General features: G+C 50.6%; 2 protein-coding genes across 3 annotated transcripts in view; both read right to left on the bottom strand.

Annotated features, from left to right (window-relative positions):
* Positions 1–553: 553 nt before the first annotated feature.
* GPX1 (glutathione peroxidase 1) lies at positions 554–1,596 on the bottom strand. Its single transcript, XM_060204747.1, has 2 exons — positions 1,318–1,596; positions 554–1,070 (listed from the first exon to the last, which is right to left on the bottom strand). Exons 1-2 carry the CDS (start codon positions 1,543–1,545, stop codon positions 711–713), a joined length of 588 nt encoding a protein of 195 aa, XP_060060730.1. The 5' UTR covers positions 1,546–1,596; the 3' UTR covers positions 554–710.
* Positions 1,597–2,679: 1,083 nt separating this feature from the next.
* The window catches only part of RHOA (ras homolog family member A), a 40,333-nt gene continuing 31,886 nt past the window's right edge, over positions 2,680–11,126 (bottom strand). For both annotated transcript variants that reach the window (XM_060204749.1, XM_060204748.1), the window contains 4 exons: positions 10,768–10,925; positions 7,487–7,607; positions 4,520–4,650; positions 2,680–3,944 (listed from right to left, as the gene is read on the bottom strand). In XM_060204749.1, the coding sequence (XP_060060732.1) occupies positions 3,771–3,944; positions 4,520–4,650; positions 7,487–7,607; positions 10,768–10,923 (582 nt within the window). In that variant the 5' untranslated portion in view covers positions 10,924–10,925 and the 3' untranslated portion in view covers positions 2,680–3,770. The remainder of the gene's footprint in view (positions 3,945–4,519; positions 4,651–7,486; positions 7,608–10,767; positions 10,926–11,126) is intronic.

Genomic DNA, 11,126 nt, shown 5'->3' with positions numbered 1-11,126 from the left:
GGTCTGCAGGTGTCTGTCTTTTTCTCCCTGTCTTCCCCTCCTCTCTCCATGTCTCTCTGTCCTATCCAATGACAACAATAATAAAACAAGGGCAACAAAAGGAAATAAATACTAAAAAGAAAACAGTCAGCCTTTCTATGGGAAACTGGAGAATGTTCTGCATGTACAAACTATTGTATTTACTGTTGAATGTAAAACATTAACTCCCCAATAAAGAAATAAAGAAATAAATAAATATAAAAACAGCCCTTGCCTGGCCTTCCTCTTTTTGGAGTGTGCACTTAGGTAACTCGGGGACGGCCCTACCGCACGTCCCGGCCACGCGAGTGCCGGGGCAGCAGCCAGACCTCGGCCCCGGGCGAGCCCAGACTCCGCAGTCGGAAGCGCCGGGCGCTCGGCCTTGGCTAGAGGAAACGCGAGGAGTGCCCGGGTTCAATCCCCCGGGCCTCCTGGAGCCATTTAGGGTTTCCAAACCCAGTGACGGCGAGTCGGCGGGTGTTCCCGGCCGATAGAGACACAGGACACACACACACACACACACACACACACACACTTCGGATGACACCTGGCACTTTATTGAGCCTCGGCCCGGAGGGAGGCCGGTGCAGGCACGGCACCCGCTGGGGGCTCTCGCGGCTATCGGGCGCTCCTTCCTGCTCGCAGGTTTGAAGGCGGCGCCGTCATGGATGAGATGCCCAGCGGGCGGCGCCCTACGCGCGGCCGGGCCCCTGGGCCAGCAGGGCCTCGATGTCGGCCTCGATGTCGGCGGTGGGGAAGCGGCGGCTGTACCTGCGCACCGGCACGCCGTCGCGGCCCACCAGGAACTTCTCGAAGTTCCAGGAGACGTCGTTGCGGCACACGGGCGACCAGGTGATGAGCTTGGGGTCGGTCATGAGCGAGACGGCGTCGTCGCTGGGGACGGGCAGGGCCTCCCGCAGGAAGGCGAAGAGCGGGTGCGCCTGCGCGCCGTTCACGTCGCACTTCTCGAACAGCATGAAGTTGGGCTCGAACCCGCCGCCGGGTCGGACATACTTGAGGGAATTCAAGATCTCTTCATTCTTGCCGTTCTCCTGCAGGGGAGGAAGAGCAGCTCAGAGCGGGCGCCGCGGTCGTTTCTCCGCGAGTCACGAGGCTGCTGCCCTTCTTGCACGACGCGGGGCGGACCCCGAGCCGAGGCGGGACGGGCGCCGGCGGGGGGCGATGCCGCTGCCGCCCCAGCAGCCCGGGGTTTCGCCGCCCCGCCGCCGCCGCCGCCCCCGGCCCCGCCGCCGCCCCCGGCCCCGCCGCCGCCCCCGCCCCCGCCGCCGCCCCGCGCACCTGATGCCCGAACTGGTTGCAGGGGAAGCCGAGCACGACCAGGCCCCGAGGCCCCAAGCGCCGGTGCAGGTCATTCATCTGGGTGTAGTCCCGGACCGTCGTCCCTCAGAGCGAGGCCACATTTTCAATGAGCAGCACCTTGCCCCGCAGGGAGCCCAGGTCCAGGGCGTCCCCGCCGGACAGCGGGCGCGCGGTGAAGGCGTGCACGGAGCGCACAGCGGCACACATGGCGGCGGCTCGCGGGCGGAACCTCCTCGCCGAGTCGAGGGCGGGCGCGCGCCGCGCTTTTTAATGCGTCCGCGCGGTCACGTGGTGCAGACCCCTTCCGGCCGCCCCGCCCCATCCGGTCCCGCCCCCCGCCCCCGAGAAGGAAGGGTGCGGCTCGGCCGGATGTGGGCGCCGCCCTGCCGTGCACGGGAGGGCCCGAGTGCGCTTCCTTCGTTTCGGGCCAGGGCTGCTTTTTGCTTTTCCTTTTATCAGAGCCCTGTTCAGCTCTGGCCGCCGGTGTGCGGGGGGCTGACTGAGCCTGGGCCTTCGGAGCCTCAGTCTGCGCAGCCGTTATGCTGTGGACCCCCGCCCTAGGGCTGCTTTCTCAAGCTTCCGCCTTTAGGGGCACACGGCCCTCCCGCAGGTGCACAGGACAAGCTGCGACTCGGAAGATGCTGTTGCTAAGGGCATCAAGGCGGCGTTCTCTCTGGGATGAAGACTGGAGGAGCGTGGGCATGACTGAGGTCCCCAACTTGGGGGCTGCCCCGAATGTACTCGTGCCCAGACCCCCAGTCTCTCCTCCTACATCGTCTGCAAGGCACTCAGGGTTTCCGGAGCCCAAGACTCAATTCCCAACCATTCTCCCTTGGACCAGTATCACTCTGGTACACACGCTGCCCGAGACTGAACCCGGGACCGCAGGCTCGAAGAGTCCAGCGCTTTATCCACCGCACCGCCCGCCAGACACCGCCCTTTACCCCAGTCAACTTCATTTGGTTCAGGTGGAAATAAAACACATTGTATGTAGACTGAGTAGAGTGTCACACTTAAAAAAAACTTTTATTAGATAGGACAGAGAAACTGAGAAAGGGCGGGGAGAGAGAGAGAGGGAAAGACACCAGCGGGGGAGGCGGGGCTGAAGCGGAGTCACTGCCTGGCGTGTCCCTGTCTCGCAGCAAGCGGCAGCCCCACTTCACCATCACCCTGAACTTGACACGCAACACAGGGTAGCCGAGCTCACCTCAGAAGGAGCCAGGTTAGTTCCTTTGAGTGCGTACCTTGCACCTGAGACAACTTTCCAAGGTGAGCTGGGCTAAGTCCATCCTCCCACCCCCAGTCCTGGAGACAGCAACACAAACGCCAGAATACAGGAAGTTTAGAAAACTGCCTTTATTCTATTAGTAGTTGGAAAAATTAACTGGTACAGAAAAAAAAGCTGAGTCAGCTGGAGAAGAGAGAAAGAGTACCACCCAAGAGCACTGGCGGCTCCTCTGAGGGAACCTGGACACAGCTGAGCGCAGCGAGGGGAAGCGCCTGACCTTGAGCCAGCTGCAGTCCAGGTGAGACAGGTTACGCCACTTCTGAAGTGTCTTAAGTGCCTCAGGCATGAAACCAAATTCCTATTCATTTAGCCCAGCTCTGGGAAGAGGGTATGGGGATAAGGGGGCCGGGGGTAGGGCAAGGTATGGGTGATATGGCCATCTTTTATCAGAGAAAACTGACAAAATGGGAATTTTAAAAATGAATTTTCCATCTGACTTTATTTTCAAATACACTTTCTTTTTTAAAAAACCAATACACTTTCTGTGGGGATGACAAATATCAGTATTAGGAAATCCAATTATACAAAAAATACTACATCTAGTCTGCAGTAGATATATTTATTTTTGGTAACATACATCAAGTGGCACTAATTACACAGTAACTAAAAGGTAACTAACATGAAACCACAGGACTGTAACTTTGCCACAACTGCAGAACTTGGGGCTTCTGGCAGAGCACGTTTTCAAAAACCTGGATGTGCACCTCAGAGCTGTGTCAATGAAAGAAAACCACTAAGGAGGAAAGCTCTGGAGGGCGTCTCACCAGAGCACCCTGCAGCTGACAAGATAGGTAGGGTATGTTAGTTATAAAGTAGTTACAGCCTAATTCACAAAAGTTACCAACTGTTTTTCTTTCTAGAAAGAAGCGAGAAGTTAAGAAATTCCTTGAATTAGCGCCTGGTGTGTCAGGTGGGAGTGCAGAGGAGGGCTGTTAGAGCAGTGTCAGAGGGACCCTGGTGGGTCAGGCAGGTTGAGTATCATTAATAATCATGGTTGGCTTCTAAATACTGGTAGCAAGATGACTTCCGATTTGTAATCTTAGGTAAATTAATAGATAAATGAAAAAGGCCAGTAATCATACACTAAGATGAATAAACAGCACTTGGAAATTAACCGCGTAAGGGCTGTGCTTGCAGCAGGGTTTCACAAGACAAGACACCCTGATTTTTTCTTCCCACGCCTGGCTTGCAGAGCAGCTCTCGTGGCCATTTCAAACACCTCCCTCACACCATCTTTGGTCTTGGCTGAACACTCCATGTACCCAAAAGCACCAATCCTGTTTGCCATGTCTCTGCCTTCTTCTGGTTTGACGGGCTCCTGGCAAAGAGAGAGAGCGCTTCAGTTAGCAGTGTTACGTTACGTACAGGGAGTCGGGCGGTAGCGGCGGACTAAGTGCACGTGGTGCACAGTGCAAGGCCCACGTAAGGATCCCGGTTTGAGCACCCAGGGAGGGAAATAGTTCTTGATCTCAACATTGCAGACAGATACCTCAGTGGGAGAACCTGGGCGGGCGATGTTGAGGCACTCTTAACACCTTTATAAAGGTGTATGAATGGGCCTCTGTGTGGACTGCCTACCCCCCAATTCCCGCTCCTCCAGTGTTTCAAGTGTTTCTTCAGCCTCACATACACCCAGAGAATAACCAGAAAGCGAAAACCCAGAGGCTGCCAAAGTCCCTGCACTAACTGCTGCTGTGATGGTGCTTTCAGTCAGGCAGGCGATCCTGCGGGCACAGCACCACCCTCCACTTCACAGGAGGCTGGGTTGCCTCAGATGACCAGGGAGTCTTAAGGACCCTGTGCAGGCCCAAGTGAACAAGGAGCAGGTGGGGAGAGAAGCCCCCCGGGTGGGGCCTCTGAGGCCCAGCGGACAGAGTGCCGCCCCAACCGTGCCTGCTTCATCTTGGCGAGCTCCCGTCGTGTGTGCTCATCGTTCCGAAGATCCTTCTTGTTCCCAACCAGGATGATGGGCACATTGGGACAGAAATGCTTGACTTCTGGAGTCCATTTCTCTGGGATGTTTTCTGAAACAATGAAAACATACCTATCAGACAATTTTATCTTTTCTTTTTTCATTTTTTTTTTCCTCCAGGGTTATTGCTGGGCTCGGTGCCTGCACCATGAATCCACCGCTCCTGGAGGCCATTTCCCCCCCTTTTTGTTGCCCTAGTTGTTGCAGCCTCGTTGCGGTTATTATTGCCATTGTTGACGCTGCTTTGTTGTTGGATAGGACAGAGAGAAATGGAGAGAGGAGGGGAAGACAGAGAGAGAGGGGAGAGAAAGACAGACACCTGCAGACCTTCTTCACCGCCCGTGAAGCGACTCCCCTGCAGGTGGGGAGCCGGGGGCTCGAACCGGGGTCCTTACGCCGGTCCCTGCGCTTTGCGCCACGTGCGCTTAACCCACTGCGCCACCGCCCGACTCCCTTCTTTTTTCATTTTTAAGGTTTTGCTTATTTATTCATGAGAAAGATAGGAGAGATAAAGAACTAGATTATCACCCTGGTACATGTGCTGCCAAGAATTGGACTCGGGACCTCATGCTTGAGAATCCAATGCTTTAACCACTGCGCCGCCTTGCGGACCACTTGAATTTCTAGTTAAACAGCAAAGAAACTACTTCAGAAGTCTGCTGGTCATTTAATGAAAGCACAGAAAAGGCAAGACCTAGCCTGTGTCCCTTTCCTTGAAACATAGGATCACCAATTTTCCTCAGTCTCATCACAGTTTAGCTCCTGGAGATGAGATCGGGTAAAGGCCACAGAGGGAGTTCTATATAGGACATTCCTATCATATCTGGCAGCTAATTCTGACCTAAACATACAAAAGTGTTTGAAGTGGGCCCAGGGTCCACATTCTGCATGCTCTCTATGCTTTGCACAACACATTTTGCTTTGTTTTTGTTTTTTACTGCCACCAGTTACTGCTTGGGTTCAGTGCTGGCACTACAAATCTGTTGCTCCCGGTGGCTTTATTTTTTTCTTCCCCTTTCCATTTTATCTCACAGGACAGAGAGTAATTGAGAGAGAAGCAGAGCTAGAAAGAGGAGACAGAAAGACAGACACCTGTAGACCTGCTTCACCACTCATACTGTACCTCCTGCAGGTGGAGAGTGGGGGCTTGAACCTGGGTCCTTGTGCATGGTGATATGTACATTTAACCAAGTATATCACCCTGCCCCACCCCCATGTCTTGTTAGTTACTGTCATTTGAAATGGTTGAAGTGTGACTTCTGTGAGTGACTGATAAAATAGCTGTAGCTGAGTGTCAATACTACACTAATTTAGATGGTCCAGGAGGTGGCACAGTGGTTAAAGTGTTGGGGTCTCAGGCAGGAGGTTCAACCCCCTGGCAGCCAATGTGCCAGAATGATGTCTGGTTCTTCTTCTCTCTCTTCTATTACCCCTCTCGTTAATGAATGACAATTAGTACACCATTACAAACAGCCTGGTTTCTACCTAGCTGGGTCATCTAAATACAGGAGTGATTTTTATAAAACAGGGGTAACAGTAATGCCTACTGTGTATGTCAGCTATTCTGAGTCAATAACACAAGTATGAGTGGTCAGGGAGGTGGCTCAGTGGATAAAGCACTGGACTCTCAAGCATGAGGTCCCGAGTTCAACCTCTGGCAGCACATGTACTGCCAGAGTGATGTCTGGTTCTTTCTCCTCCTTTTTCATTAATAAAAAAAAAATCTTTAAAAAAACAAGTAGCCATTTAAATGGTACTAATCAAAATTTGAGACTAAAAAGAAAAGAAGGGAAAAAGAAAAGTGAGATCACATCCTTCTCTCTCTAGATAAGAGAGCGAGTAGAGGACAGGTAGTGGCGCCTGGCTGAGCGCACACACCGCAGAGCTCAAGGACCCAGGTTTAAGCTCCTGGTTCCCACTTGGGAAAAGCTTCACAAGTGGTGAAGCAGGCGCCTCTCTGTCTCTTTCCATCTCTATCTCCCTCTCCCTGCTCAATTTCTCTCTATCCAATAAATAAAATTTTTTTATTATCTTTATTTATTTATTGGAGACAGCCAGAAATTGAGAGGGAATAGGGTGATAGGGAGAGAGACAGAGATATACCTGGCAGTCCTGCTTCACCACTCACAAAGCTGTCCCCCTGCAGGTGGGGACCTGGGCTCAAACCTGGGTCCTTGTGCACTGTAATGTGTGCGCTGAACCAGGTGTGCCACCATCTGGCCCCAATAAATAAAACTTTAAAAGTCTTTTTTCCTGAAGGAAGTAGCTTCTGAAATATGAATACCAGAGGAGGGAAAATGCTCAAATCCACGAGTCTCTTCTTTAAGACAATTAACAACCTGGGAGATGGTGCAGTGTTCGACTCTCAGCACTGCATGAGGCACAGTGAGCCACCAATGCTAAGTGGTTCTCAATGTTTTTTTTTTTTTTTTCTTCCAGGGTGATTGCTGGGCTCGGTGGTAGCACTATGAATCCACTGCTCCTGGAGGCCATTTTTCCATTTTGTTGCCCTTGTTATGGTTGTTATTATTTGGAATCCATGTCTCCATGACAACAACGAGAAAAGTAAGCTGTAAAGGAACTCAGAGTCTAACATCTGCAGCCCCAATATTTTAGCACTTTGCTCAGTGGAGTTCCTTTCTCTCAAGTTTATGCCTTCTTTTTTTCGCCAGAGCACTGCTGCTCCTCTCTGGCTTATGGTGGTGCCGGGGATTGAACCTGGAACCTTGGGAGTTTCGTGCCTGAGTGTCCCTTTGCATAACCATTATGCTAGCTACCCCTGCCCTAGTTCATATCTTCTTTTCAGCCACTTTCAGATCAAAAAGAGAGATACCAGGCATGTAAGCGTGTGTGTGTGTGTGGGGGGATCAAGCTTCAAGGCTACTCACCTAAACTATCAGGGCTGTCAATGGAGAAACACATCAGTATAACATCAGTGTCTGGGTAGGAAAGTGGTCTCAAGCGATCATAATCTTCCTGCCCAGCAGTGTCCCACAAAGCCAACTCTACCTGTGAGCGGAGGAAAAAGCATACAAGTACACAATTAATCCCATTACTTTCAGTATTGTCGCTGTGTTTAGTATTGTGACATAGTACATTCAAATCGAAGACTGTCCCAAACAGTAAAACTCAGGAGTGTTCAGTCATAAATTAAACAAAAGCTAACCAATTTTTTATTTATAAGAGATAGAAATTGAGAGGGAAGAGGGATATAGGAAAGGAGAGAAAAAAAGACACCTGTAGCAGCACTGCTTTACTGCTTGTGAAGTTTTCCTTACACAGGTGGGGACCAGGGCCTTGGACCTGAGTCCTTACACATGTAACATGCTCACTCAACGGAGTGGGCCAATGTCCCACCTCAAGTATTTTACTGCCACAGGGTGAGCAGTAGGGTTCCATGCCTAAATGCTTCTAGTGTCTTTTTTTTTTTTTTTTCCTCCTTCTTTCTGTCTTCCTTCATATTCTCTCTCTTGGATACACAGAGAAATTGTGTGTTGGGGGGAGGGAAAGAGAGACACCTGTTGCACTGCTTTACCACTCATGAAGCTTGCCCCCATAGAGCAGAGGCTTGAGTTCCTATCCTTAAGCATGGAAATGTGTATGTTCTGCCAGGTGTGCCATCCTGGAGTGTTCACCTAAAAACAAATGTATGTACCGATAGAGACAGAAAATGATAGGGATGGGGCAGACAAGGGGAAAGAAAGACACCTGCAATGGCCCAGCAGAGAGAAGCTTCATAGACAGTGAAATAGTACTGCAGGTGCTTTTTTTTTAAAAAGAATGTATTTATTCATGAGAAATGATAGGAGAGAAAGAACCAGACTTCACCCTGGTAGATGTTCAATCCCCAGTAGCACATGTACCAGGTGATGTCTGTCTATGAAGCTTCTCTCTGCTTGTAGGTACCAGGAGCTTAAATCTGGGTCCTTGTGCAGTGGGGAATGCTACCGCCTGGCCCCAGGAGTGTTCACTTTTAGTAGGATCAAACCTGAAGGTGGAAAAGTACATTCACATTGCTTTCAGATGAACTGCTCAAAATTGAAGACTATAAACAAATACTAGAAGTGAGTAAAATGCACAGTTCAGATGTGAAGCCCACAATGACTTTGTAGCTTACAAGACTTAAACGTTTTATTTTTATTACCTTTGAGCTTCACATCAGGCAGAAGAGAGAGAAAGACAAAGCGGAGCATCACTCCAGCACGTGTGGCTGGACTGAGTCTCTCGGCCCTCAGAGCCCCATGGTCTACTACTTATGCCACTGCCCCAACTGCATAAGACGTTTTAAAATTATATATATTTGAGAGAGACAACTAGAAATCAAGAGGGAAGGGGTAATAGAGAGGGTGAGAGACACAGAGACACCTGCAGCACTGATTCACCACGTGTGAAGCTTTCCCCCTGCAGGTGAGGATCGGGGGCTTGAACCCTGGTCCTTGTGTGTTATAACATGTGTGTTCAACTAGGCATGCCATCACCTGGCTCCCAATTCTTCCCCCCTTTTTTGTCTTTTTTTTTCGTTTCTTTTTTTTTTAATTTCTTTATTGGAGAATTACTGTTTTACATTCAACAGTAAATACAATAGTTTGTACATGCATAACATTCCCCAGTTTCCCATATAACAATACAACCCCCACTAGGTCCTCTGTCATCATTCCAATTCTTCCCTTCTTTATTGCCACCAGGGTTATTGCTGGGGCTCGGTGCCTGCACCATGAATCCATTACTCCTGGAGACCATTTTTCCCATTTTGTTGCCCTTGTTGTTATCGTTATTAGTATTGTTGTTATTGCTGTTGTTGAGAGAAATCGAGGAGGGGAAACGGGAAAAGAAAGACAAGACACCTGCAGACCTGCTCTACCACCTGTGAAGCGACCTCCCTGCAGGTTGAGAAGCCGGGGGTTTGAATGGGAATCCTTTGCACCAGGTGCATTTAACCTGCTGCGCTATTGCCCAACCACCCCACCCCCTGCCTGCCTTTCTATTTTACTGGTTAGGACAGAAAGAAATTTAGAGAAGGGAAGACAAAAAGGGAAAGAGAAAGATAAAGATACCTGTAGACCTGCTTCATCGCTTGTGAAGGATCATACCCCCTGCAGGTGGGGAATGGGAGCTCGAACCCAGGTCCTTGTGCAAGGCAGTATGTGTGCTTATTAACTGGTGTACCATCATGCCAAAACCCCCTCCTTTTTATTCATTCATTCATACATTCATTCATTCATTCATTCCCTTTTGTTGCCCTTGTTGTTTTCTTGTTGTAATTATTATTGATTTTGTTATTGATGTCGAGGTTGTTGGATAGGACAGAGAGAAATGGAGAGAGGAGGGGAAGACAGAGAAGGGGAGAGAAAGACACCTGCAGACCTGCTTCACCACCTGTGAAGTGACTCCTCTGCAGGTAGGAAGCCGGGGGCTCGAACCGGGATCCTTGCTCTTCGCGCCGCGTGCTTAACCCGTTTCAGTATTGCCCGATTCCCTTCCCCCCCTTAATATGTTTTTTAAAACCAGAACACTGCTCAGCTTCTGGTTTATGATGGCAATAGGACTGAACCAGCCTCAGTCATGAAAGTCTACTGTGTAAACTGCTGTCTCCCCAACCCGCTTTAAAAGGCTTATAAAGAGGTTTTTGTGGGGGGCTGGGTGGTGGTGTACCCAGTTAAGCACACATGTTGCCAGGTTCAAGGACCCGGGTTAGAAAATTCAGATGACAGCACAGACCAAGGGGAGGGAAAAATCAAGAGGGTGTGGAAGGGCCTTGGGATACTGATGTGGCTGTATGCCTAGAGCTGTACTGCAAACCACGGAGACCCTAGTAAAGTACAGACCCAACACAGTCCACTCCCTGCTTCATGGAGCTCCTAACACATGGTGGCGGGGCTTGAACCTAGGGCCTGGTGCACGGGGAGGCACATGCTCTAATGAGAGACCAAATAACTGCTGGGTTCGAGCTTAGGATGATGCTGGGACTGAACCTGGAACCTTTGGGCTTTCAGGCATTAAAATCTGGCACACAAACGGCACTGTTAGCGGCCCACAACCCAGTATTCTAAAAACTGTCCTAGTGTGTACTGAACAGAGGCCCCCAGCCTCCCGCCAAAGCGTGATTCTCTACAAGCTGTGTGAGCAAGACAGGGGGTCAAACCGCGCCGGCTACTGGGACGGGGCTCACCTGCTTCCCATCAACCTCGATATCTGCCACGTAGTTTTCAAACACTGTGGGCACATACACCTCCGGGAACTGGTCCTTGCTGAAGACGATAAGCAGGCAAGTCTTGCCACAGGCTCCGTCACCAACAATCACCAGTTTCTTCCGGATCGCAGCCATTGCTGAAATAGAAAGCCAAGTGATTAGTATTACACAGAAACCAGAGGCCAGACATCTGGGTTGGTAGAAAAGTATGAGGGGGCCAGGCAGTGACTCACCTGGTTAAGCACACCAAGCGCAACGACCCAGGTTTCAAGCCCCTGGTCCCCACCTGCAGGAGGACACTTCACACGTGGTGAAGCAGGGCTGCCAGCATCTCTCCA

Source organism: Erinaceus europaeus, chromosome 12, assembly GCF_950295315.1.
Source record: "Erinaceus europaeus chromosome 12, mEriEur2.1, whole genome shotgun sequence".
NCBI lineage: Eukaryota > Metazoa > Chordata > Mammalia > Eulipotyphla > Erinaceidae > Erinaceus > Erinaceus europaeus.
The sequence above is the reverse complement of the archived record's forward strand: the minus strand, read 5'-3'. Positions and strand labels throughout refer to the sequence as shown.